At 38.1% G+C, this 27961-nt stretch overlaps 1 protein-coding gene across 2 annotated transcripts; it reads right to left on the reverse strand.

Annotated features, from left to right (window-relative positions):
* LOC130921016 (malate dehydrogenase, cytoplasmic-like) lies at window positions 1-27878 on the reverse strand. Of its 2 annotated transcripts, none has more exons than XM_057844618.1 (9): window positions 27716-27878; window positions 13904-14002; window positions 12026-12122; window positions 9640-9815; window positions 8792-8914; window positions 8528-8704; window positions 4838-4951; window positions 4661-4750; window positions 1-338 (listed from the first exon to the last, which is right to left on the reverse strand). In XM_057844618.1, the coding sequence occupies exons 1-9, from the start codon at window positions 27767-27769 to the stop codon at window positions 219-221; spliced, it is 1050 nt and encodes a 349-aa protein (XP_057700601.1). In that variant the 5' UTR covers window positions 27770-27878; the 3' UTR covers window positions 1-218. The 2 variants fall into 2 exon arrangements, with proteins under 2 accessions (XP_057700601.1, XP_057700603.1); XM_057844620.1 differs by lacking the exon at window positions 27716-27878 and adding an exon at window positions 15346-15448.
* Window positions 27879-27961: the final 83 nt, after the last annotated feature.

Here is a 27961-nt window from a genome sequence, read left to right on the forward strand (position 1 = left end):
TTCGGTTAAATTTGATGGTTTATTATTGTTTTGTTGTTTATGAATATTTCTACCAATACCAGGTTGTGAGGATTGACAGCTTTGAAAGGTCTGAGTACAACACAAACAACCTACATGCACGCACACACACACACACACATATAGTGCAGGTGGGAGCGGAAACGTGGTCTTCATAGCCAAGCGCTGCGGAGGCGAGCAGGGATGACTGGTCCCAGTAACTAAGAAAGGAAGTCCAGGGCGGTGTCCCGCTCCTCCACTAGCTCGGCCGCGGTGGCGTCCATTTTGGCCCGAGAGAAGTCGTTGATGTTGAGGCCATCCACCACCTTCCAGGTCTTGTTCTAGAAAACATCACAAGGTTTCATCACAGCTTTAGGATAAACTAACCCACTTTGATTTAGAAGATACACAAGATATATTATAAAATTGTATGTTTGACTTGGGAGGCTAGAACAGCATTTGAATTTATTTCAATGGGGAAAGATAATGTATATGAGGGATTTGAGTAACGAGAAAGGTCACGGAACGAATTCAACCTGATACATATTAGTGGTGTCAGTTGACGCGTTAATAACAGAGTTAATGCAAACCTCCTTTGACGTCATAAATTCTTTTAACACCCCTGTAGTTTGGACTTCAAGACAAGTCAAATACAGTGATCCCTTGTTTTTTTAGGGTTATTGCGGACCACCCCACCCCCTGAAAATCTGCGAAGTAGAGGCGGAGCTTATTTACATTTTTTTTTTTTTTTTTTTTTAAAGGTTTTTCTGGGGTGTGTTCGATGTATTTATTCAGATTTAACAGCATTGGAAAGAGATACATATCTATAACAAGTTTTTTTCCCCGTTTCCTCCCCCCAAAGTATAATAAAAACAAACAAAAAAAACAACCTTATATGTATATTTTGATTAATGTTTTTTAAGCACTGCAAATGTAATAATTATGATATACATGATATATATATATATATACATATATGGCGAAAAACACTTAGGTAACTTGAAGTTCCGCTCTGAGACCCCAAATTTGTCCAAATTGCGATAATGTCCGATATGCACGTGTGATATATCATTGGAAAGCTTAAAATCTCAATTTTCTGGGGGAAGAAAAATTTTGAACAGGAGGGCATTTAAAAATTTTTTAAAAATGTTTTTTAAACAGCAAAACCCTATCTGGAGGTTTGAGTACGCGAGAGCAGAATTACAGACGCCATGACTTTAATGAGATATTATTGCGTAATTACCTTGTTTCGATCAAATAACTCCATGTAGCATATATCGCCGAGTGTCAAGACACAGCTGTGAATGGCCACAGCTCGAATTTTGGGGGATTTTATGGGTGAAACATGGTAATATAACAGGGGTCGCGATGCAGAAATTGCAGACATCAAGGAGCGGTCGAGATTTTCTTTTTCATATGTTTACCCTTTTAAACACTTTTTTTTTCTTTTCAATTTTTCTTTGTTTGGATCGATTATTTATCATCTAACATATCGGAGAAAATGCGAGAGTAACAAAAAAAATACAATTAAGCGATCGTTATGAGGTAGACATCCGTCACTTTTTTACAGACGCCATTTTTTTCCATTGTGACATAATTTGTTTAAAAGTTTAAAATATGTGGGTGAATAATTTTTTTAAAGTCTTTTTTAAAAAAAAAAAACGCAATATGAGACATCAATTAATGATTCTAAGCTAAAAACGACAGACATTTTGAATAATAAATATAATTAATTACCTTCGTTTTATGGCTGGGTTGAAACAAAAGCGGTTCCGCAATGTCTTTAAACGTGAATTTTCAGGGTAAAACGGACAAATTAAAAATAGTTCGAGGGCTTAATGCGCCATGAATCAAACACAACAGTTGCTTTGGCTTAAAATACAGCAGTTTCTTTTAAAGAGGGGTGCAAGAGCAGGAACAGCTTTTTCAGTCTTGTCTGTGTTTTCCACCATATATATAAGAAAGCAATCATTTGTACATGTATATATCTTAATATTTTTAAACAAAATGCTGGATTCATTTTCTTTTCAATTTAAAAAAATCCACGATGGACTGAGGGCAGGAAGTTTGAAGCGTGATATAGCGAGTGATCACTGTACTGCTTTTCAGACTAAACTTTTCGATTTTAATGACCAATATAGGGTACGTTGAGGCTGGGTGAAGAGTGTAAACTTGCCATGGTCATTTGTGAGCATGTTTGGATGAAAAAATAGCGATGAACCTCCTGGCGCCATGCGCAGCTCTCGGGCCGCCTGAGGCGCGCAAAAGCACATGCAGGATTGGGGTGGATTCCCCTTTCGGGCGTAATGTCACTTTAGCTTTTTTAGCCCAAAATGTGGTAATCTGAGGCAGATTTTCACATTTATTGAGCAGCAATGCGCAGATAAACTGAATGAACGCATGGAATGAAAGAACGTGGACATTTTTGAGCACCCCGAGAACTTCCAGCTAGAGGTTCTGGGCGGTTTGCGCTGCTTGCGCGGCTGCCCGCAAAGCTCACCACTTCACCACTTTGGTGAGTTTCTTTTTAATTTGATCTAATTTTGGGGAATTTCATTTCATAAAAATTTTAAACCAATGGCAACAAATGTTATATTTTATTAAGGTATACATGCATATAGAAATGTAAAGTATATAAAATAAAAATATATAAAATACAAGTGTTAGATTGTACCATAAAAATAAACTCCACACAGGACCTGTGCTTTGAACCTTTGACCTCAGACAGGATCCCCCCCAGGATTGATAAATCTAAATTCAAGACTTTTAAGACCTTTTTTAATGCCGTTTAAACTGAAATTTAATACTTTTCTCGCACCCATTATTTAGATAATATTGAATCATATTAAAAAAATAAGCACTGAACATCAAATTTAACCTCAATTACTAATTGTGTTTGACAAAAGAATGCACATTTATTGAAGATACAATTAAAACATTTAAATATAAGGTCTTTCAGAATTTTTTTTCCCAGGATAAAATGGATTTTACACTATTATTGTAAAGCAACTTACATTTGCAATAAAACAGGTTTCCCTTTTAAGAGGACCTACTCAAGGTGGTAGGTAGGTGATTTTCAAGTTGGCCACCTTAACTGTAAAGTGCTTGCGATTGGCAGTGAAAGTTTAAAAAACAGCCACTAAATGGCAGTAGTTTACCATTAATTACCACAAAATAAAAAAGATACACATGACCATTTCCCTTGGTAATTGTTTTTTTCTAATCACATCACAAGACGTATACAAAACACATGTTAATCCTTTCTTAGCTATTGAAGACATTTCTTTTAATCAGATAGAGAAAATCCATACTCTTATTTAATCAAGAAAAACATTTAAATATACCAGGAGGTGTTTTACTATCACCTACATTATAATTTGCCTATCACCATGCCATGTTATTCAGATCAACGTTACCCCGCACTTGTTCCAATAATAGACAGTGTCAACCGTGTTGCGTATCTGAGAGTGATGGTGAATCTACGACTCCGGTTTATCCATGCTAAGGCTAGTGCCAATACCCCATTGAATATGGCTATCTCTTGAGTTAAAACTGCGAAATTCACATTCATTCGAAAGGCAAACCGTGCAGAAATACATTATTGCATCTAACACATTTTAGTTGGAGAAATTGGCAACTTGCTTTGAAATGTTAAGCAGGTCCACTGCCTTCGCATGACCCATAAACTGCGACCCAAAGTATCTGGATGCGACTTGGTCGCCGATCCAATACCTCACATGCTGGTCCAACTGTTTGGACTTGGTTGTCTTGTTGAGGCTTTCGTCGAACATAACAACTAAGGCATCTGAGCAGTTCCTTGCGTTAGCACACAGTACTGTGCGATTGCCTGCTGTTGTGATGTTGATGCTAATGATGCTAACGGCGCGCACGCACGAGGTGCAGTGCATCGTAAAAATTCTACGCGTCATCTTCGTTATGGATTAAAAAAAAAAAAAAAACTTTGTCACGGATATAATTCAGGTTGTACTGAGCTGTTCTTGAAAATTAAAACCACAGTGAAAAAATTCCAGACTTACGACAGCTAATTTAATACTTTTAATACCTTTAATAACGGAAAACTAAATTCAATGCTTTTTTAATACTTTTAATAGCCCGCGCGTACCCTGCTCAGAACTGTGAGCAGACATGCTTTTATTTAAAGTTCTTTGGGGGTAAATGGATGTTTGAGTCATCTTTACAAATTTAAAGTTGCCTAACTCTTGTTTCTAAAGAGGCTTTCATTTGAATTATGTAAGCACATCGGTCAACTCCTGTGCTAATATGTGTACATTTGAAACTTCTAATTTATAATAATTTTCGCATAAAAAAAAAAGAAAGAAAGAAAACAAAATGTGATTAAGCACAAGTTAACTGTGGACTGCATGCGATTGATCTTTGAATTGCTTGCTGGCACTAGTATTAAAATTTGATAAAATAATGGGACAGAAATCAAGGATTCTTTTGTATTAGAAAACCATTTGAGCTTATTTCCTTCTCATGTAATAAAATAAAGACGGACGGACATCTAATTCAGTCAATCTTTTGAATACCGCAGTTTGAGAACCACTGTTCTATTTAGTATATAACTAACACCTCACATACGTATTCCCGTGATAAAACGAGGTTCACAGGAGTTCAATAAGTTGTGTGTTTTTGTACTGACTTTGATCTGGACTGGGAAAGAGTAGATGAGGTCTTCTGGGATTCCGTATGAGTTTCCTCCGGCGTACACGCCCATGGATACAAACTCACCCTGTAAACAACAAGGGGTGACATCATTGGCAACCAGTATAAATGAAAAAAGCTACAGTGTATATGATTGGTGTTAGCACGTTCAAACCTCTTTGGTGCCGAACCAAATGTCCCTCATGTGGTCGCAGATGGCTTTGGCGGCTGACATGGCACTGGAGAGTTTCCTGGCCTTGATTACAGCGGCGCCGCGCTGCTGCACAGTCTACGCAACAACAGCGACAATTCCAGTTGTAACAAAGTGCTGTGCAGAAGCTCGAACTTGAAACAACCGCAATGTTGGAAATATAATAATATAATAATCGGAATTAAAATACTGTTTTCTGATTTAATATACGGGGAGATTTAAAAAGAATGTCCCAATATCGTGACACGATTTGTCAAAAACGAAAAACATTGCAAAACTCAGGCTTGGACACACATGTTGAACATACAGTGGGGCAAATAAGTATTTACCGGTAGTCAACCACTAATTGTGCAAGTTCTCCCACTTGAAAATATTAGAGAGGCCTGTAATTGTCAACATGGGTAAACCTCAACCATGAGAAACAGAATGGGAAAAAAAAAAACAGAAAATCACATTGTTTCATTTTTAAAGAATTTATTTACAAATCAAAATCAAAATAAGTATTTGGTCAATTCCAAAAGTTCATCTCAATACTTTGTCATGTGCCCTTTGTTGGCAATAACGGAGGCCAAACGTTTTCTGTAACTCTTCACAAGCTTTTCACACACTGTTGCTGGTATTTTGGCCCATTCCTCCATGCAGATCTCCTATAGAGCAGTGATGTTTTGGGGCTGTCATTGGAAAAACACGGACTTTCATCTCCCTCCACAGATTTTCTATGGGGTTGAGATCTGGAGAGTGGCTAGGCCACTCCAGGACCTTGAAATGCTTCTTACGAAGCCACTCCTTTGTTTCCTTGGCTGTGTGTTTGGGATCATTGTCATTCTGAAAGACCCAGCCACGTCTCATCTTTAATGCCCTTGCTGATGGAATGAGATTTTCACTCAAAATCTCTCGATACATGGCCCCATTCATTCTTTCCTTTACACAGATCAGTCGTCCTGGTCCCTTTGCAGAAAAACAGCCCAAAAGCATGATGTTTCCACCCCCATGCTTCACAGTGGGTATGGTGTTCTTCGGATGCAATTCAGTATTCTTTCTCCCCCAAACACGAGAACCTGTGTTTCTACCAAACCAAACATGAGAAACTGTGTTTCTACCAAAAAGTTCTATTTCTGTTTCATCTGACCATAACACATTCTTCCGGTCCTCTTCTGGATCATCCAAATGCTCTCTAGCGAACTGAAGACGGGCCTGGACGTGTACTTTCTTCAGCAGGTGGACACGTCTAGCAGTGCAGGATTTGAGTCCCTGGCGGCACATTGTGTTACTGATAGTAACCTTTGTTACTGTGGTCCCATCTCTATAGATCATTCACTAGGTCCCCCCGTGTGGTTCTGGGATTTTTGCTCACCGTTCTTGTTATCATTTTGACACCACGGGGTGAGATCTTGCATGGAGCCCCAGATCGAGGGAGATTATCAGTGGTCTTGTATGTCTTCCTTTTTCTAATAATTGCCCGAACAGTTGATTTCTTTACACCAAGCGTTTACCTATTGCAGATTCAGTCTTCCCACCCTGGTGCAGGTCTACAATTTTGTCTCTGGTGTCCTTCGACAGCTCTTTGGTCTTGGCCATAGTGGAGTTTGGGGTGTGGCTGACTGAGTTTTAATGAGTTAAAACAGGTGCCATTAATACAGGTAACGAGTGGAGCCTCGTTAGACCTCGTTAGAAGTTAGACCTCTTTGACAGCCAGAAATCTTGCTTGTTTGTAGGTGACCAAATACTTTATTTTCCACTATAATTTGGAAAAAAAGTCTTTAAAAATCAAACAATGTGATTTTCTGTTTTTTTCCCCCACATCCTGTCTCTCATGGTTGAGGTTTACCCATGTTGACAATTACAGGCCTCTCTAATTTTTTCAAGTAGGGGAACTTGCACAATTGGTGGTTGACTAAATACTTATTTGCCCCACTGTAACTTCATGTTTTACATGGAATTCCTCCCTAACACGCTTTTGAATATGACACATTCTTTTTGAATCACCCTGTATACAAGAATGCATCCTTACACTGAGTTCCATTCCTAGAGTGTGGCTTTATTATTCGTTGTGTTTATGCATCTCTGCTTTATATCGGAATGTGTCTCCTTGTAGTTGTTCATGTTACGTGATGGCAATAGTGATCAATTGTATCCGATATACTTTAAATGTTATATGTAAGGATGTAATTTTAATGAAGTTTAAATCCTGTCTACCAGAGTAAAGATATGTTACACCTTTAAATCTAAGATTGAAAGTATACAATGACTTTTATGATTTTTAAATGTCATAGTTAAGCCAAGAGCGTAATGTTTTTTACTAGTTTAAAATTTTAGATTTCTGGATTTAACTTTAAAAAGACTGATCACAAAAGAAAAAAAAACAACAAAAAATGCATTACAGATTTGGTGGGGCATAATAGATAGGTATAAGCAAAGATATATCATATTTACATATACCGGTAAATACAAATTCATATATGTACTATTTATATATACCAAGCCTTTCAGTACACACTGTGAAAAGAGTATAGTTGTGCTGTGTGTGTGTATGTGTGCGTCTGTTGATACTGTATATGCTGTCATATAGGCTAAAAACTAGGGGATGTCCTAATTCGATCACGAAATCGGGCCGATCGCGTCATTTTTCAGAGGATCACAATCAGGTAAAGGATCGGGATCTAAATTTTAAAAAATATATTCACAGTGTATCACAAAAGTGAGAACACCCCTCGCATTTCTGCAGATATTTAAGTATATCTTTTCATGGGACAACACTGACAAAATGACACTTTGACACAATGAAAATCTGTTTGCAGCTTATATAATAAATTCATTTTCCCTCAAAATCACTCAAAATATAGCCATTAATATCTAAACCCCTGGCAACAAAAGTTAGAACACCCCTTAGAAATCAATCAAAAGATATACTTAAATATCTGCAGAAATGTGAGGGTTGTACTCACTTTTGTGATACAGAGTATGTTTACGTTAATGCTCGTACAGGCTCTCACTCCTCCTGCTGCATTCCTTGGTCACCAGTGCAGCTGGAGTTTGGTTCTTAAAGTTAACAATGAGTGACAGGTTTGTAGCTTTGATCTGGCGAGTGACCACTCGGTACGATCAAAGACACAAATATGTTAATCATCGTTTAGTCAATCTTCGTTTTCTAGAGGCTGTTCTCTGCGGCGTGAGCGTCAAAACGATTGTGAATTTGATTGGACTCACTTATATGAATATTATGAATGTGGGTGCGCCTACATTTTGTGCTGGTCCACCTTTAGAAAAAAATAGTCAAACCAGTTTTTACTTTTTAAGGGCTAAAAAGTAACAAAATAATCCAGAAATACAATGGCATCGCCAAAAGATACAAAAATATATACGTTTTACACTCCGCAACACTCCTGGAAAAAGTGGAAGAGGAAGTACTGTAAAAAGTACAGTACTGAAACATGTTTTCAAATTTTTGTTCAAATAAAAACAAAACTTTTTTTTTGGTATCAGATTAGGACACGGTATTGGCAGATTCTCAAAATCGGGCGACTTGGACTCGGGTACAAAAATATGCGATCGGGACATCCCTACTGAAAACACAAATCAATCGTCACCAAAATTTATGTGGACATATCTACTCATGACCACTTCAAACTCTGAAATTACAAAAGGGTAGCTTACCGAGATAAAGGCTCCCCTGAGCCAGGCGTCATCCTTGACGCAGTCATACACTGCCGCCTCGGCACCGTGGACATTGACCTTGGCGTGGTGGACGTCTGGGTACTGCGTGGAAGAGTGGTTTCCCCAGATGATGACATTCTTCACTTTATCCGAGGCCACGCCGCAGCGCAGTGCCACCTGCAGGTGGAGCAGCCGTGCCATTATTAACCTGCTTCTCTTCAGACAGTTTACATGTTAGCGTTTTGCATGCTAGCGCTAGCGCACCTGCGAAGCTGCGCGGTTGTGATCCAGCCGGGTCAGGCAGGAGAAGTTCTCCTTGGGGATGGATGGTGCCGACTTAGAGGCGATGAGGCAGTTGGTGTTGGCCGGGTTGCCCACTACAAGCACCTTAAAACAGAAACAACACCATTTAGGTTCGAGTTATTAGAGGACACAAAATTGGATGTACATGTTTAAAACCTGAAGCAGCAAAAGGTCTCAAGGATCCCATCCCAAATCGAAAAGGAAGTCGACCATTTAGGTTTGCAGATGCCCTTTTAGGGTCATTTTGCTAATTGACGCACCTTCATAAAATAAGCTACTGACACCACTTTGTCTGTAAAGTGGATTGGACTCTTCTCTCAATCAATGCTTAAGATTGAACTCAGCAATTGAAATCAGCAAATCAAAAGTAGCTATTTCATTGTGTAAAAATAAATCATCAACAACACCAGTTTATCCTATATACTCTACATGAAATTGGGTGTAAATTCAAGTTAGCCATTTTGTTTTGAAGTAGCCATTGTACAGTCCATTTGCCAATTTAAGCTAATCAGCCTGCGACGCCATTTTCCCTGATGTACACAATTTTGGGTGAACATGTCTATAACAACAAGGCATACTAAAATGGTTTAAAGACCCATGCTCCAAATTGGACGGAAAGTCAACCATGTTGATTTGAAGCAAACTTTTTAGCGTCAGTTATTTGGGAGTTCAAGTTCGCCTGTTACACCAGTTTGTCTGGTTGACGTCACATTGTCTAGACTTGTTTATCACAGTACGACACATAAAAAAAAAAATCTCAGTGACCCACATGCTCACTAAATAAAGCACATCTATTCATCTCCTCTCACCTTGACTGTCTTCTTGGCAAACTTGTCCAGGGCGGCACCCTGCGTCTTGAAAATGGCCACGTTGGCCTTGAGGAGGTCCTTCCTCTCCATGCCCTCCTTCCTGGGCATGGAGCCCACTAGGATGGCTGCATCGATGTCCTTGAAGCCAACCTCCACGTTATCAGTGGGGATCACCTCTGGGAACAGTTAAAGTCAAGATCCCAATTTTTTTATACAAGGGATACAGGGATACATGCGTAGGTACAGTGGGGCAAATAAGTATTTAGTCAACCACCAATTGTGCAAGTTCTCATACTTGAAAAGATTAGAGAGGCCTGTAATTGTCGACATGGGTAAACCTCAACCATGAGAGACAGAATGTGGGGGAAAAAAACAACAGAAAATCACATTGTTTGATTTTTAAAGCATTGATTTCCAAATTAGAGTGGAAAATAAGTATTTGGTCACCTACAAACAAGCAAGATTTCTGGCTGTCAAAGGGGTCAGTAACACAATGCGCCGCCAGGGACTCAGATCTGCAAAGGGACCAGGGCGACTGATCTGTGTAAAGGAAAGAATGAATGGGGCCATGTATCGAGAGATTTTGAGTGGAAATCTCCTTCCATTAACAAGGGCATTGAAAATGAGACGTGGCTGGGTCTTTCAGCATGACAATGATCCCAAACACACAGCCAGGGCGACAAAGGTGTGTTGCCCAACGACAGCCCCAAAACTTCACTGTTCGAGAGGAGATCTGCATGGAGGAATGGGCCAAAATACCAGCAACAGTGTGTGAAAAGCTTGTGAAGAGTTACAGAAAACGTTTGTCCTCCTTTATTGCCAACAAAGGGTACATAACAAAGTATTGAGATGAACTTTTGGTGTTGACCAAATACTTACTTTCCACCATGATTGGCAAATAAATTCTTTAAAAATCATACAATGTGATTTTCTGTTTTTTTTTTCCACATTCTGTCTCTCATGGTTGATGTTTACCCATGTTGACAATTACTGGCCTCACTAATATTTTCAAGTGGGACAACTTGCACAATTAGTGGTTGACTAAATACTTATTTGCCCCACTGTAGTAAAACATAGTAACGCACGCCTTTACATTCTCGGTAAAGGTAACGGTGTTGGAAAGATGATAAAAGTAATTAATTAGATTACTCACAACTGAAAAAAATAACGCTGTTATACTCTAACACTAGATTACTCACAACTGAAAAAATAACGCTGTTATTAACGCCGTCATACTCTAACGCCGTTATTAACAACACTGCTTGTGAATGGAACATGCGCACAATGCTCCTTTCAGAGGGGCAGAGAGAGATATTCAGATTAGATAAGGTTTAACCCAGGCAAAGGAATCATGTTTTTAAAGGGAACGTAAAGATGCCTGCTTATTAGTATAAAGAGGTCAGTAATTTACTGTATGTTGAATATTTGTGTAAAGAGGTCGGTAATTCATGTTGAATTGTGTTTAAATGGCCTTGCATAACTGGGTAACTGCCAAAAATATGACTATAAAAAGCTTACTGGTTGCATGATTTCATAGGCAATGTGAACGGGGGTTGCAATGTTAAACATCTACTGAAAAAGTGTGTTTTAGGGCTGTGTTGAAACCAAAGAATAGCTCGACCCCCCAAAAAATCAGCATTGAAAACTGACACACAGGCCTGCATTGTTTTTCTTGAGTGAGACACACAAGGAAAAACTGCAACTAAGAAACACAAATCATTGCGGAATTATTTCATATTGTTTTACGTATTGCTACGCACATTGTAATTCAGGAGTCGTTCACTCTCAATGGTTAAATCCAGTTGCTAATTCATACGAATTACGTATTTTCAGATGTTTTGTTCTGTTCTGTAAAGTGCACATATAAGTGACAGTATATCACATTTAACTGCACTACTTCCGCTGGTGTGACTACTGTGACACAATGTTCCCATTTGTTTGACCGTGGGGTTATTCATTTGTGTTAGAGCACCCCCTACTGTCCAGATGCATTTTGGGAGAAAACGGGGGCATGAAATAGGTGATAAACTCAATATTACTCTGGAGGGTTCTACTGTACAAATGTTTGCCAATGCAACCCTTGACTGAAGGATGACATCACTTCGTAGTTGAAGGTCAAACAACCTTAGAGAAGCTTCTCAAAGGTGGACAAGAGATGATAACAAACATGTTATCATTATCAAAGTGGACTTTAATCACAATTCACAGCCCCCGAGCCCCTACTGACAGCCAATCAGAGTAGTTTCTGAGCAACCCTCCCTCCTCACCTGGTCAACGCACTTAAATGTTCAACGACAACTGTGACCTTTGCACTTTTTTTCATGACGTCCGTCAAATCACTGTAGCTTGAGCTAAACCAGGTTGTGACAACAAAATGGCAACTCACCCCTCAGCAGCGGAAGGGCGCAGTCCTGAAGCTCCATGACCACACCATCCAGCACTGGCAGCATGGGTGGGATGTCCAACAACACCAGGATGATAGGCTGAAACATACACCAATACAGGTCATATATATTATAACTCGAATGTTCAACTATGAGCACAGAATTTGACTAAAGCAAACTATTTGGAGCCATGAACAGCAAAAATCTGTAATTACTGTATTTTTCAAAGGCGCACATGTTTATCAAGCGCATTAGTGCATCATAATACTGCATTTGTCATTTGTTCTTTAGCTTTTATCGTTAAAATTCTTGTTTTATTTATGCATTTATTGTTTATTTATGGTTTTGATAAATGAATTATGTGTTTTTTTGAGCACTTGCTGAAGAAGCACAGTACGGTTAGGTTCGATGTCATTAAGCACAGCAAGAATTCATACATAAGACGTACTGGATTATGAAATGCCCTGTAAATTTTGGGGGAAAAATAAAGGATTTTAAATGCAATTTATAGTTGAAAAAATACGCCAATAAAATGGCGACAAAGCAGTTTTCGTTGGGATAAAGCTCCTCAACTAACCGGCTCATTAACTACCACATACCAACATGCAAAATCTTAATCTGGGGCTTTCCTTATTTAGAGTTAGGAATTCAACGAACGATTATTTCAAAACTGGATTAATCTGTTGATTGTCTTTTTGATTCATTGATTAAGAAATTCAGAAGCACGCCTGTTTTGCCAATTGACGGTGCAGAAAATGCACTACCGTGAATTAAAATATTATTCAGGTACTGATTTGCTGTGTAAAATTAAGGGGAATTGTTAAAAAAAAAATCATTTATTTCCAAAGTATGAGTGGATATTTGCAAAAGTCTTATTTTGAAAGAAGACGAAGATAACAGCATGTTACAGGGAAAAAAACTCATTTCCAGGCTTGTAATCATTTTGTGTTGCTCGGGTACAAACTAAATGAAAAAGTACCACTAAAATGGTAAAAGTTTGGTTTAGCTAAAATTAGAGGCAATATTTAAAATTTCCTATTTTACGTCCCAGTTATTGTTATGTACTCACATTTATATGTTGACTTGTATGCATTATGTACCTTTTATTCTCAGTCAAAGCAATCATGCATTCACATTCTAGTTAGTTTTAATATACTAGTATACCATACCATTTGGTGTCATAGAAGTGAGCCCAGTTATCTCAATACAGTACTTTGAAGAAGGTGTAACCCATTAGTATACTCAAATTGATAATCAAATCAGTGGAAGTCAAAGACAACCCAGAACTGTTCCTTGTTGACAAATGGCTTGAATGACTCAAGTACATGCCCACCAGAATCTAAAATGTAAGATGTATCTTGGAGTGAAATTCTTGAAACGTGTGTGCCTCACTCATTAAAGCTTTTGTTTATTGTTTCACTGCACCCTGAGACTCTCAGTATTTGTGTGTCGACTCGGTTTTTCGTAAAGCCACCAGAACAGAAAACGAGCATGCGGCGTTGTGGGTACGAGGTCGAGAGCCAATGCCATCATTATGCAGAAAATATTTGTTAAATGTCATTTCTTCATGTTTCAGGCCAAACTAAGTCTATAAAACAAGGAGGAAAATGTATATTTATAAAAGCATTAAAAAGTACAATAGTAAAAAGTGGAAAATAGAATTTCAGAGCTGTGACCACAAATCCAAACTTTTTAGGAAACAAAACTGTTTTTACATGTCTGTGCTACGAAACAAACTAGGAAATTTCACTTAAAACCTGGGAACAAAATGTGTTAGATGGTGAATCAGGCGGCTCTCGTGTTGTTGGTCAATAATTTAGATTGACCATATATAGAATCTATATGGTCAGCATCACTTTAGCACAGCGCTGTAACCTCACCTGCTCCTTCCCAAAGACGTCGCCCTTCGCGATGCCGTACAGCAGTGAGTAGGCGATTTGGCCGGCTGCACCAGTCACAACAACTCGGATGGGATCCGCCTGTGGGTAAGCAAACATCATTCCTCATTTAGCCCGACAAATAAAAATGGAAGGGACATCTTTGTCTGACAGATTATGTCAGTTGGTGTAACTTTATATGCAATGGTCTAGCCTAAATTTAGAGATTAGATGCCAAGCCTACATCCAGTGCGTGGAAGTCCATAAGAACCATTTGAGGGAAGATAACGATGTTTACATAAGTAACTCATCTTTTGCTTAACCCTTGTCTTGTGTTAGAAAGCAGCCCATATTTTTGCTAGTGAATTAAATCTGATCTGTAAATTAACTTGGCCTGAAAATACAAAACCTTTGCAGTACATTGTTTTCGGGTCAAGACTGATAAGTTTGGGTGTGTCAAAAGGACCATTGATTTTTGGGTACGGAAATATGAAAATAAGTCAATTCTGGCTCCAACACAATACGAGCGTTAAATCATACACTGTAATTCAAATAAATATTTAATTCGGCTTGGTAGGTGTGACTTTATATGTACAATATATGCTAAAGACTACTTCATAAATAAGATGCCATGACTTCCCTGTGCACGCAAGTCGATTATGAACCATGAGAGGTAAAATGGCTTTGCATGTTTGCACGCAGCGGAAACATGATTTGAGTTCCATTTGGATTCAGTTTACTTATCAATGTGTTGAACTTTAAATGTGCATATTGACAACTACATTTAGACTATATGCCAAGTCTCCCTGTTCAATGAACGCCAAAGGCCATTAGGAACCACAGGAAGTGAGATGACTTTGCACATTTCCACAACAACGCAGACATCTATGATTAAACATTGATTCGAAACAAACTTAATTCGTATCTATCTTTCATTCGGCCGCAGTTAACAATCACATTTACATTGCAAACAAGTTTATGCACGTCCGACGTTCAATGAATAACAATGGGTTTACGTGAAAAAATATATGACTAATCTATAAAAACGCTCTTATAAGTATTGTGTCATTCTTATATGATATTTCCGTTCCTTATTATTTCAGATTTGGTTTTCCTCCAATCGTCTCATTTTAAAAACGAAGGTTATTTTTCGCGCTGGTCGCGTGACAGAAGTCTGATGACGTCAGTGTCATTTAAATAAATAAACCTCAGTTTAATAAGCAAATATTTTGCCGAAAAATACTTTGGTACACCCTCCCATCATCGATCACGCGATTGCGTCAGATAAATGGAATAAGATGGACGATGAACGAATGAATTAAATGTCATTCAGTCGGCCATTGTTTGGAGCATTTTAAATGTCGCGGGGGAAAAAGCAAAAGACGGCCATAGCTGTGATTTTTTTTGTGTGTGTGTTTGGGGAGAAGTCGACATGTTATTCTTACCATTTTAGGTGAGGACGAGTCGACAAGCGAGGACGAACGAACGACTAGAGAGGAGAGGATGCAGGAGGACTTGGCCGCTAGGAGACTCGGGTCACCTCTGCCGGCTGACAGGCGAGGGAGGAGGAAACTCGCAAACGGGATGTGGGAGTTGTAGTTTTTAAGGTACTCAACGCCTGTCAGTATCTCCGTAAGCGACTCAATGTCCCACAATGCATTGCGTCAAGCATCATGCGCCCGCTTCTCTAGCTCGTGACGTCGAAATGTCGTTTTACGGGCGCAAAGTAATTAATTTACTCGGAAAAAAATAAAATAAATAGAAATAAACAAATAATCAATTCACTCTCATTAAAACGTATTATTATTATCTTATTAAAACTAAGTAGTTTGTTTGTTTGGTTTTTTCTATCCTATAATGTAACATACGTACGAATGTAAAAAAGGAAATGTTTCACTGTTTTACTCGTAGGATGACCTATAGCTGTTATTATTGTAATTCAAGTCCTGTATGGAGTTTCTCCAGTTTAATCAACGTCAATGTCCAAAATATATAACTCTGGTTCTTTACTGGCTTCAATTAATTGTTTAAGTCGACATAACTCATAACTAATGTGTGTGGGTTTGCTCCCGTGGCCAGGAGACACAATTTTTGAGGCGGGTAACTACATTGGCAAGACACTGGTGGTGGCTCAGTTGTAAAATTAGCGTCTTTAGTGGGGCAAATTGAAACTAGCCTCTCCATTTTGACCGTGGTCTTTAGCGTTTAATGTTCCACAATTTCAATCATTGGTTCTTGCTCAGTAGTGTTTGTCACTTTTGAAAGCTTAGGTTTGAAAAAAATGACGTATATCCATCTGGCCTCTTCGGTCCTCGGGTGGTTTTGGCTGAGCAAAGCGAATGACCGTCTAAGGTGCTAGTCACATGATCTGTTCGAAAAATAATTTTGACCTATTATAAAAATATATTTTTTTGTTCATTTCATTCTTTTTTTGTTGTTGTTTTATTGCTTTACAACTTTTATAGATAATATTTTACCGGAAAATTAATTTTAAAATCCTATACTGTATAGGAAAGTCAATTACATGCAATGACACTTTTCGGCCACCGAGGGGGGGCTGCCCCCCCCCCCTGAAAACCCGTTTATGCAGCCAGCTCTATTATACTGTATTATATTAGGAGTGATCATTTGTAAAACTTATTGCTGAGGGGACTATATACGTACCTAAACTGTCTTTTTGTTTGTTTGTTTGTTTGTTTGTTTGTTTATGTTTACCTTAGCGTAATGTTTGCTCGTTTTAAAAAAGTATTTAAAAAAAAAAAAACATCCAAAAACACAAACACTAACAAAAAAAGGCTCAGGACCTTAAGGGTTAAATTCAGAGGTGGGTAGAGTAGCCAAAAATTACGTAAAAAGTAAGATTAGCGTTACTTTTTTTTTTTTCTTTTTTCTTTCTTTTTTAACCTGTCCTGTTCAGCTGTTTGACACAGAGAATGGAAGTCCAAGTGCCATTGTCTGAACAATTTTAATGTTTCACATTGAGAGTCTGATATACTCCCGTTGTGATCATTCAAAATACCTATTTATTATGACAAAGCAGTGAACAGGAATGATTATGGGGGACAGAAGAAAAGCAACACAAGAAAAGAAAGAAAAGAAATACATACACAAACAACAACAAGAAATACATAGAACATCTAGACTGATTATTAATATGCTGGTGCCAACGTCAGTGAGATGTATTTCCGGTTTACACCATGTGGGGGCCTATTGGCCAGTGAAAGAGGGGGACGGGGGTGGAGGTGTCTATAGACCCTACCCACGTGACGTCACAACTCCGCTCTCCTGAATGGTACCGCCCAATTGTCCGTCAAAACATAGTGTTAACCTGTTACGGCTACGTACATTCCTCCTATTTACGGCGTGTTTTTCTGCTCCTTAACATTAATAATCGAAATGGTGAAGGCGTGTGTGGCTGTTGGTTGCACTAACAGAGAAGATGGAAGGAGAGACTTGAAGTTTTACCGTATTCCGAGGGATCCAAAGAGGAGAGCGAAATGGAGGCTGCAATTCGACGTGAAAACTGGGCACCAAAAAATCACCACAGACTATGTAGTAGTCATTTTATATCCGGTAAGATGCATTTAAGATATACTTAGAGGGTTTTGGGCTGACAAATAACCACAATTAAGATCATTGCTAGGCTAATCGCCGACAACATACACGTTTGTATGTAGTGAGAGTGCTATCGCTAAACCATATAAACATTAAAAGCCTTAACTCCATTGACAAACGACATGAAATACATTAGACTTGACAGTGGATGTTAGCAATAACAAAAGATTTTGAATTGAAAATTTCGTAACTCACCTTTCCAAGCACAAGATAGATTCCTGCCGAATTTTCGTGGACGAGGACCTGTTTCACCCAACCAGCAACGAAGTATTTATAAGCCTCCAAGCTCTTGAAGTTTTTCAAATTTTCGTGAGAATAGGCTGATTTTGTGTGGACAAGATAATTGTAAATATCAGCGTAGCAGATGTCAGGCAGACAGGGCGAAGACAGTGGGTCGAAAAACATCGATTTGGGCATCAAATAATGATCTGGCGACTGTATAGAACGAAGCTTTTCCACATAACGCCTTTTATGCAACACATCCAGTGAGTTTACGGCATCAGAAAGCACCGGGTCTTCCATGAAATGCATTTTAAATTCCTCGATCAATTGAAACCAATGCTAATACAGAGACAAAATGACGGACAAGTGGGCGGAACCATACAGCGAGCACGTGGTTTTGTGACGTCGGTGGGTAGGGTCTATAAGCTAAGTGATTGAAAGAGGTAGATTGTACACAAATCAGTTCTGTGATCTCGAACCCAGTAATCATGTCAAGAGTAGCGTTACTTCAAAATAATACTACTCAAGTAAGAGTAAATGTAGTAATCCAAAAAATGTAGTCAAGTACAAGTAAAAAGCATCCAGTGAAAAGAATACTCAAGTAATGAGTAACATTTTGAGTAAATGCTTATTTTTGTTTGATTTTTTTTTTTTTTTTTTTTAAACAATAGTATTTTTTCTCTCAGCACAAACCTATCTGTATGAACTGGTGTTATAATGATACTGCACAATAACCCATTACATAACCACATTAAGCCAAATAAATAATAATTTTAAAAAATCATTAAATTAAAGAGAGAAAAAAAAACAGTAATGAAGCATTATTCGTCCAAAGAGCATGGGTGCCCTGCCCTCTAGTGGAGAAAATAGTTCCTAGTTTGAATAGTGAATACTGTAGTTCCTTCATAGTTAATATTATGAAATTAAAAGGATCATATCTCCAGTTTTTGTGGTCAATCGATGCCAAATAAAAACTGGAAGAGAGTTTTAAATCCGCACTTTCAATTCATGTTGAGGGCACCGCTATATGTCAAAAACTTCATTTGTTACGGTGCTTTAAAGACAGGTGATTGAACAGGCTTGGGTGATCATAGAATGGCAAGCTTGCGTCTGATTGGTGTAATGGAGTCATGTGATTAATGTTGTGACGTCTCATTGGTGAAATTAGTAGCACTACTCTTGGCTCATTGCTGGCAAAAAAATTAAAATAAATCTAATTAGTAGAATAAAGGGGAAAAATGTCACGACTTTTGTTTAGCCCCAAGTAGCGGAGTAAGAGTTTTTTCTTCACAAATCTACTCAAGTAAAAGTAAAAACGATGGCTTAGTAAAGCTACTTTTAGAAGTACATTTTTCTCAAAAAGTTACTCAAGTAAATGTAACGGAGTACATGTAATGTGTTACTAGCCACCTCTGGTTAAATTACAGTTTTACATTTAGCATGACAGATGATTTCAATCAGCAATGTATTTTTTGTATTGAAAATACATTGCTAATGATTATTGTTTTTCATGTGCTTATATCACTCGAATATGTACATAATAATTAATTCAAGTTTATAATTATTAATATAATTAATATAATAATTATTATTATTATAATTACTTCAATAAGTAATTCAGTTTTGAGAAAAAGTATTATAATATAATAATTAAAAAAAAACAACACTTTTCACATCCAAAAAAATGATTTAAGGTTGACGTTTATCGGGCCGGCCGTCTATACCAGTCAAGTGACCCTTATTTTGTTTTCAGGGAGTTGGCAACCCTAATTGGACCAATGGCAGCTAAATATATAAGCTATATGAGGTCACAAGAAATTTATATAATACAAATGAATGAATAATTAAATACAATTCAAAGAGAGAAATACTCACAGGCCACACTTATTTGAATGTACCTGTATGTCCTTTTTGTTCACTTTTTTCAATTTAGTACAATTTGCTTGAATACTTTTTTAAAAAGTTTTAATTGTTTTAGGTTAATTATATTTTATTTGGAATTCTTTTATTTTTTTAAAATTACATTACTCATGGCCTTATTTGTATTATCTTTTTTATTTATGACTACCCCCCCCCAAAATGGATTCTTCAATTAATTCATTCATTTTATTAAAAAATATTTATATCGTCTTTTATTTCCCATCGCAAAAAGAGTGCAGGCAACACTAATATATACTTTAATTGAATGTCAAATGGGGGCCACACAATATTGTATTGCTGCCCATAATTGGCCCCTGGGCTGCAAGTTTGAGTCCCCTGTCCTATATAAATATAATACAAAATATTTAAGGGGGAAAAAAATCCTAATTCTTGCATGAAAGAGTTAAACGTAGGTAGATCGATAAGTACTGTAAGTAGGTAGTTCAGTAATTATAGCTGTACAAGTTATTCTCGTGCATATAATTGATATCTAAAATGTTGAAAATGATCAATTAACTGAGCGTAATTGTGTAGTAAGAGTGTCTGCAGCTTAGTGTTGGTGAGTGTAAGTCATATGATTTGTGTGCATGCCTGTGCTAAGTAGTATCAGTGTACTTAACGTCCTTTAAGGACCTTAAAGCCACCGTGACCGTCTCACTCTCATCATTCAACTTCAGTACTATGAGTTCTTTATTTTCAACTCATAAATAGGTAGTATGCAAGCATACAATTGTTTCTAATGGCTTGTAATCATCGGCAAATCTTAATTTACATCGGCCAAGTCCAAAGCTACAAGAGTATAGGCAACTTCATACGCTTTCAAAATGAGGATCAAAGGTTCAATGTTAATGTCGTTAAGTTGCCGCCGTCTGATCTGATCTCAAAGCTAGACGGGTTTCCCTAGAACAAACATGGCCTTCTACGCCGTCTTAATAAACCTTCTGTGCATCCATTTTGTAACTAGCGAAAGCCGAGCCTTGCTGACTTTTGATAAGAGGAGGGGCACACTATATCAGGGCTGTTCACCTGCCAATGTCAGGGCACGCATACTCAATGACTAGACTGGCTGCCAATCATTTTCAAGGGCAGAGAGAAACTGACCATCAGACTATATTATGTAACTTCCAATTTGACAAAGTACTAGTTTACAATTTTTTTTTTTATAAATGTGTTTTCGACCGCCTGAAAGAGGTGAATGGCAAAAGACGATTTGAATTAATGTTACGGCACTAAAACGCTGGCATCGGAATCAGCAAGGACTAACAAATGATGTGCCGATATGATTTACCGACACAAATCCGGAACTGTGTGAACCATTTATCTCTGAAGTTAGAGTTTATTCAGTTATTTCAACCATTCTAGTTAAGCAATAGAAAAAAGTTCTACTGAATTACTACTGTAGGCAGCGCCTGACCAAGCCATGATAGCAACGATTTTACATCCAGGTGAATATGCAGTAATTTAATAATAAATATTGTTGTATTTTTTTTCTCGAACGATGGAAGTCGTGATCTCTGAACTGTAATGCAGACATGCTACCCAGTTACCCACCATGCTGCTAAGTTTAGATTTACTACAGTATTTATGAGTATTCATCTTTTAAATTCAGTTGTTCTTCAATTAAAATACTCCTTACACTCCTTCGAGTTTTAATTTGGCAGCAACAACTGTATTTGTAATGTCTAGGCCTAGGGCGACCAAACGTTCTCTTTTGCCCGGACATGTCCACTTTTTATATCTTGTCCGTGGCATCCGGGAGGGTTTTTAAAATACATGTAAATGTCCGGTTTTCATTATTTTTTACGGGACCAACTAGCGAGTGTTGAAATTGACTGACGCTTTGCACATAATACTATGGTACTGTGCTGCCTGTGACGTGTTCTCAGAGAGCCTGCCCAGTTCTTAAGACTTTTATTAAGATCAATAGGTATATAATCAAATGTAATGTATGCTAACGCAAATGTACCCAAAAGAGTAATTAAGTCGAAAATATATTTATTCTACTTCGGATACCAATTTGCGCATGCGTGCGCAGTCACAGACTGGCTTTATCATGGCGTCATTTCCAAACAAACCTTCCTCACGTCAGGCGCCAACAGGCTAAATATGCCTTTCGACAACTGTTGACTTCTGTTGGAGCTTGGTACTGGTGTGATCTGTAAAATCCCGTTTGTTATTGTATCATTTCCCTGCCAATGACTGTAAACTTTTATTGCAATGTTTAAGTTTTGCCTCGGCTACAGGTGCTCGCTAGTAGGGTAGTTGTCATTGAGCTAAGCCGCGCTAGGCATTATGGGAAATTTGGAAACATGCTGGTTAAATAGCGTACCGCACGAATACTATTTTTAGACCGTTACGTCGCCATCGTAACGCGGAATAGGGACATCATAGACACGCCCTCGCATACCATCCATGTTATTTCTGCTTGTTTTCTCCCGTAATCTTTCAAAAAAGAACATGCCGATAAAACACTGCTGCTATGGAACTTGTAGAAATGACTCTAGACATTACAACATATGAAGGATGTTTTTATTGATACGTTTCCCGAAACCAAAAACTCGGTGGAAAAAAATGTATAGAATGGATCAACTTGCCGGACATCCAAAAGATCAGTTTAACGCCAGCAAGGTGGAGCCATTCACATTTGATATGCAGTAAACATTTTGTTGGGGGCCATGGTCCTACAGAGGATGAAGAGGTAAGCCATTTTGATATTCTTTTACTTATTTTTTAGCGTGGCGTTTTGCCGTGCTGCTTCTGACAATGAATGACCTGAAATTTTTTAAAATGCTCTCTGATTGCCACTGTTACCTTTTCTGTTGTAAAAAAACAACAACTTTAGTAAGGGGGGAGTGTAAATAAATTATAAAATTAAGATTTGTTATTAATAAAAAAATTAAAAGTGTTCGTTGGCTGTCACCGAGTAGCATTTGCGATCGTTACACAAAAATAGCAATGTAAATTGCCCCCAAGAACGGTCAGACATGTAAGACAACCAGAGGATATAATATACAAGAAAGACAGGGCATATGGTGGTAAAGGATAAATTGTCGAAACAGGAGAATGTCATTGTCAGTGGTGTAAGGCAATGCACACAAGAAAAGGTGTCGGTAAAAAAGCTAACTCAGGTCGGCTCTTTTTCCCGTCTTTTTCAGCCCTCGACACTCAAGCCATCTCTTTAACTGAACATTTGTATGTTCTTCCACATCTTTACCAGTGAATTTGGCACCAGGGACATCATTTTCGGACAGAATTGGTAGGTTTAGCTCAGTAAACATCTCGTTCATACACTATTTCCATTCATTTACTATTAAGGACAAACGAGAGGTTGACCCGCCTAGCAACAATTGCTAACGTCATGAATATTAATGAGCAAAGTGAAGTGTTGCTTTCAGTACACCATTGTTTGTCAGTTTATTTCGGTTATTGTTTCCGTGCAATCTAGAACATTGGATGAGGATAATAATTGAGTAGGAATAACAATTTGTCAATGACAATTGTATTGATAGTAATTTCTAAAAATGTTTAGTTGTCACCGTAGGCAGATCTACTATTCAGGCGAAGTAGGCGATCGCCTTAGGCCCCCAACCAGTAGAGGGCCCCAAACCAGCTGCCTTGCCCCAACGAGCAAGGGCTTAGGCCACCGGAGCCAGCAGCACCCCAACTATTCGTCATGTATAATTATGTCAGCATACCAAACAAACAAATAACAAAACAAAAAAGAAAGCCATTGAATGCTGCATTTATATTACCCCCGCCCCCCCCCCCCCCCCCCCCCCCCCCCCCCCACACACACACACACACACACAGACTACAATGGCCTGTTCCACGATGACGGACTGAGTACCAGTCGCTTAGCTTCATTTAGTGCCGTTTAGCTTCGCTTAGCATCGCTTAGCTGTTCGTTAGCTTCACTTAGCTCTCCCGCATTTTTCACGCCACTAAGCTCGCTACTTTTACAGCTCACTTGCTACTTTGCACGTCGTTTATTTCGAACACATGAGTGAACGTGCTCTCCATGAGAGCCAAAGTGCAGTGAGGGAGACGTTGAGAACAGGCCGCTAATGCCTCGTTTAATTTTCTTCTTCTTCACACCGAACATAAAATACACGACAGCACACCCTGTGGCGGAACAATGCAGTACAGTTCCAATCAGCAACACTCAACAGCTGGTTCACAGCATTTGCTAACGAAAAAAAAAATTAAATCTATTAGTGACACCACATGCAATGACGAAGAATGTTTTTTTACGGAGTGTAAAGCTTTCGGTTAGCGGTTTAGCGAACGTAACGAAGAATGTTTTTTTACGGAGTGTAAAGCTTTCGGTTAGCGGTTTAGCGAACGTACCTCCGGTGAACATTTCAAAATAAAAGCACGTCATGTTCGTCATATAAACGATTTCTGGAGTTAATCCCACATACTTCAGAATTAATATTATAATATGTAGAGCAGCCATGTCCAAAGTCCGGCCTGGGGGCCAAATGCGGCCCGTGGTCAAATTTCATCCGGCCCCCAGCCTCTGTCATATAATCAATAACGTCTGGCCCACACACAGACTAATAAATTGGTCAGCAGTACTGCTACCAGCATATGAAGTAGCTTACACACTAAATGCTGCTCCTCATTTACCCACTAAAAGGCAGCAGCACTCTAAGCAACTTTACTCCGCGTTACCCTTTATTCCCCATTTCTAAAATGGCGACAATCAACAACAAAAAAAAAGAAAGTTGACTGTGACGGCCGACGCTTCAAGGATAGGTGGAAATTGGACTACTTTATTTCTTCTCTAAAAGATGCAACAACTGTGTCGGCGTCAATTGCAAAGAGACAGTTGTTTTTTAGTTCAATGTGAGGCGATATTGACAAACAAGACACGCTGACATGTACGACAAGATTACAGGGAAGATATGTAGCGAGAAATTGAAGCAACTTGAAGCTAGTTTAATTTTACAGCAACAGTATTTCGCAAGAACCCGAGAGTCGAAAGAGAACGCCACAAAGGCTAGTTGCGAGATTGTTGAAATAATTAATTTAGGGCTGTCAAATGATTAAAGTTTTTTAATCGAGTTAATTACAGCTTAAAAATTAATCGTAATTAATCACAATTCAAACCATCTATAAAATATGCCATATTTTTCTGTAAAATATTGTTGGAATGGAAAGATAAGACACAAGACGGATTTATACATTCAACATACTGTACATAAGTACTGTAATTGTTTATTATAACAATAAATCAACAAGATGGCATTAACATTCTGTTAAGCCAATCCATGGATAAAAAGACTTGTAGTTCTTAAAAGATAAATGTTAGTACAAGTTATAGAAATTCTATAATAAAACCCCTCTTAATGTTTTCGTTTTAATAAAATTTGTAAAATTTTCAATCACAAAATAAACTAGTAGCTCGCCATTGTTAATGTCAAAAATTACACAATGCTCATGGTGCTGAAACCCATAAAATTAGTCGCACCCAAGCGCCAGCAGAGGGCGACAAAACACCAAAAAACACAAGTAACAAGTGGACATGACACTGTGCTGTCATTTTAATCTGCATGTGCGTTAATTGCGTCAAATATTTTAACGTGATTAATTTAAAAATTGATTACCACCCGTTAACGCGATAATTTTGACAGCCCTAAATTTAAAAAAATAAATAAAGCAAATGTGACACACAGAATGGCTTGCTAAAATTTGCTTAAATATATTGTTCTACGTAAAAACCAAGGTCGGCCCTCCACATTTTTACCACACCAAATCTGGCCCCCTTTGCAAAAAGTTTGGACACCCCTAATGTAGAGTAAATACTACTGAATACAGATTCTACACTAAGAAAAGCTTTCAAATGACACTCTTAACAAATATGATTGGCAATGAATAATTATTATAATAATAATAATAATTATTATTATTATTACTATAATGATAATGCTAGAATTCTTTTTAAGAATTGTTTTGAATAATGTGGGAAAGGCAATGTCAGTGTTCTGAATCTGTTTACTTTCCATTCTTTTGCACTAGTAAATGCTATCAGCATTTAACCTCATTGTTTATTTGTGATTAATCATTGTTATTTACATGATTATTTGTACTTCAATAAAGAATTTAAGTGTTCCACAATGGTTTTGTGAATTAATAAGCATCAACGAAAATTTCATTACTAAATTAGTTTTTTAAAAAAAAGGAAATTATTAGATTGGTCGACTAATCGTAAAACTAGTCGGCCGACTAATCAGGAGAAAATTTGTCGTTTAGGACAGCCCTAGTGTACCGGAACATATTTCCTCCACACCCTTCTCACCTTTTTAATCCCTGACCCATAAAGAGGGCCCCTGTATATGTTCGCCTTAGGCCCCAAAATTGCCAAGTCCGTCACTGGTTGTCGCATAGCCTACTGCATGTGTGTATTGACTGGACTACACTTCCATGGATCTGCATTATATTCAGAAAATATATAGGCAGGGGTGAAAGTGGGCCAGAACGGTCAGGAACGCAGTTCCGGTATAAGATACAGGGCCAGAATGCTGTTCCTGTGTAAGATTCAGGGCCAGAATGCTGTTCCGGTACACGGTGCTTTGATTCCTAAAATTTGATGGCAACTGTCAAAACACTATGTAAAAAAAAAAAAAGTACTAAGCTGCCACACATACATTTCATCTCCAAGAAGAAAACAATCGACCAACATTAGATTTATATACACAAGTGTTAACAACAAGCATAATAAAGTGCTTGTGTAGCGTAATCCGTTTCCACCAATATTTATGATTTATTTTATTCCACGAACGGCATGGAGGTTTCCCCAGCTGCTGCAGTTTTCTGAGTCTGACGATGATGAGTCATGTCAATGTGCTAATATACGCAGCAAAGCAAAACGCCTGGACTCATTTATCCGTTCAATTGGCTGTCATACTGACATGTGATCAGCAGAGATAGCTCTGATTGGTTCAAATGTGCATGTTTTCTGGACCAGCAAAACAAAAAAAGTTGAATTGATGCGCCAAAAAAGGGCAAATCTTTAAGAGCAACGAAAGACATGAGGAGGCTTACTTATCATATTTAATTTTATTTGCTCCGATGGGGAGGTTCAGAACATCTGAGCTGTCAATGTGCACTTTTGACTTAAATTTGTTCATTTATGTTAGGCTATTTATTCATTTCCTTATGATTTCAAAAAGTTTGCGCGATCTTAAAAATATATTCCATTTCACTCTGCATAATATAAGTCATTCGTACTTATTTTTCTGAATGTATGTTACTTACAGTGGGGAGAACAAGTATTTGATACACTGCCAATGGGTTTTCCCATTGGCAGTGTATCAAATACTTGTTCTCCCCACTGTATATCTTTGTTAATAAAAAAAAAAAACAACAACCAAAAAGTCAATGTTTACATTAACTTCAACTTTAATATACATCCTATGTTCTTAAGTAGTTAAAATTGTGATTTGGCATTTAGTATGTGAGGAAATGAGGGGAAATAAAAATTAGGAGCGCCCCCCCCCAAAAAAAAAAAAAAAGTATAAATAAATAAAATTTCTGGCTCCGTGGCAACCTTCGCGTCGGGGAGTTCCCGCAAGACATTCTAGCCACTTTCACCCCTGTATATAGGTATTATCTTTTGAACAACTGTGTAATGATGACGTTGCTGATTGATTTTATATAGGTAGATTTCTGTTTTTATTATTCACTCGAAAAAAAAATCAAAGAAAAAAAGTATAAATAAAAATAAATTTTCCGATCCAGACGGAGGAGGCACTTTTAAATATATTAAAGTGATAAGGCATCTTTGAGTGAACACGAGTAAAATTTAGCTAACTCGAGCCCAAGCAGAGTGCCATCAAAAAAAAAAAAAAACTTTGGACTGAGCAAAGCGTCGGCAGGTGCACGCGGACACCACGTGACACATGAACAGGAAGTCTTAGTCCGGACAAATTCACCTTGGTTCGTCAGAAGAGCGCAACAATGCGTTTACTGACCCTTTAACCGTAAAACGTGAAACCACAGCAGCACCACACATAGTGGTACCTGAACGTAGCACCGATGTGTTATCGGACTCACCTGCGAGGAAAAGGACCGCGCTACCAGGTACATGGAAGTTAGGAGCGTCAACATGGTGCTTTAATCACGTCCGCTCCGCTCAGGTGACGACGACGACGGTGATTAAGATGATGTTGATGCTAAACTAGTTCTCTTTCCCACTAAGAAGAAAGAAAGATTGACAGAAAGAGAGTGAGAGACAGAAACTAAATGCGCATGCGCCAGAAGATCCCGAGAAGTGATGCTCTACACACGTACACAGTTGGT

Source organism: Corythoichthys intestinalis, chromosome 8 (assembly GCF_030265065.1).
Source record: "Corythoichthys intestinalis isolate RoL2023-P3 chromosome 8, ASM3026506v1, whole genome shotgun sequence".
Taxonomy (NCBI): Eukaryota; Metazoa; Chordata; class Actinopteri; order Syngnathiformes; family Syngnathidae; genus Corythoichthys; species Corythoichthys intestinalis.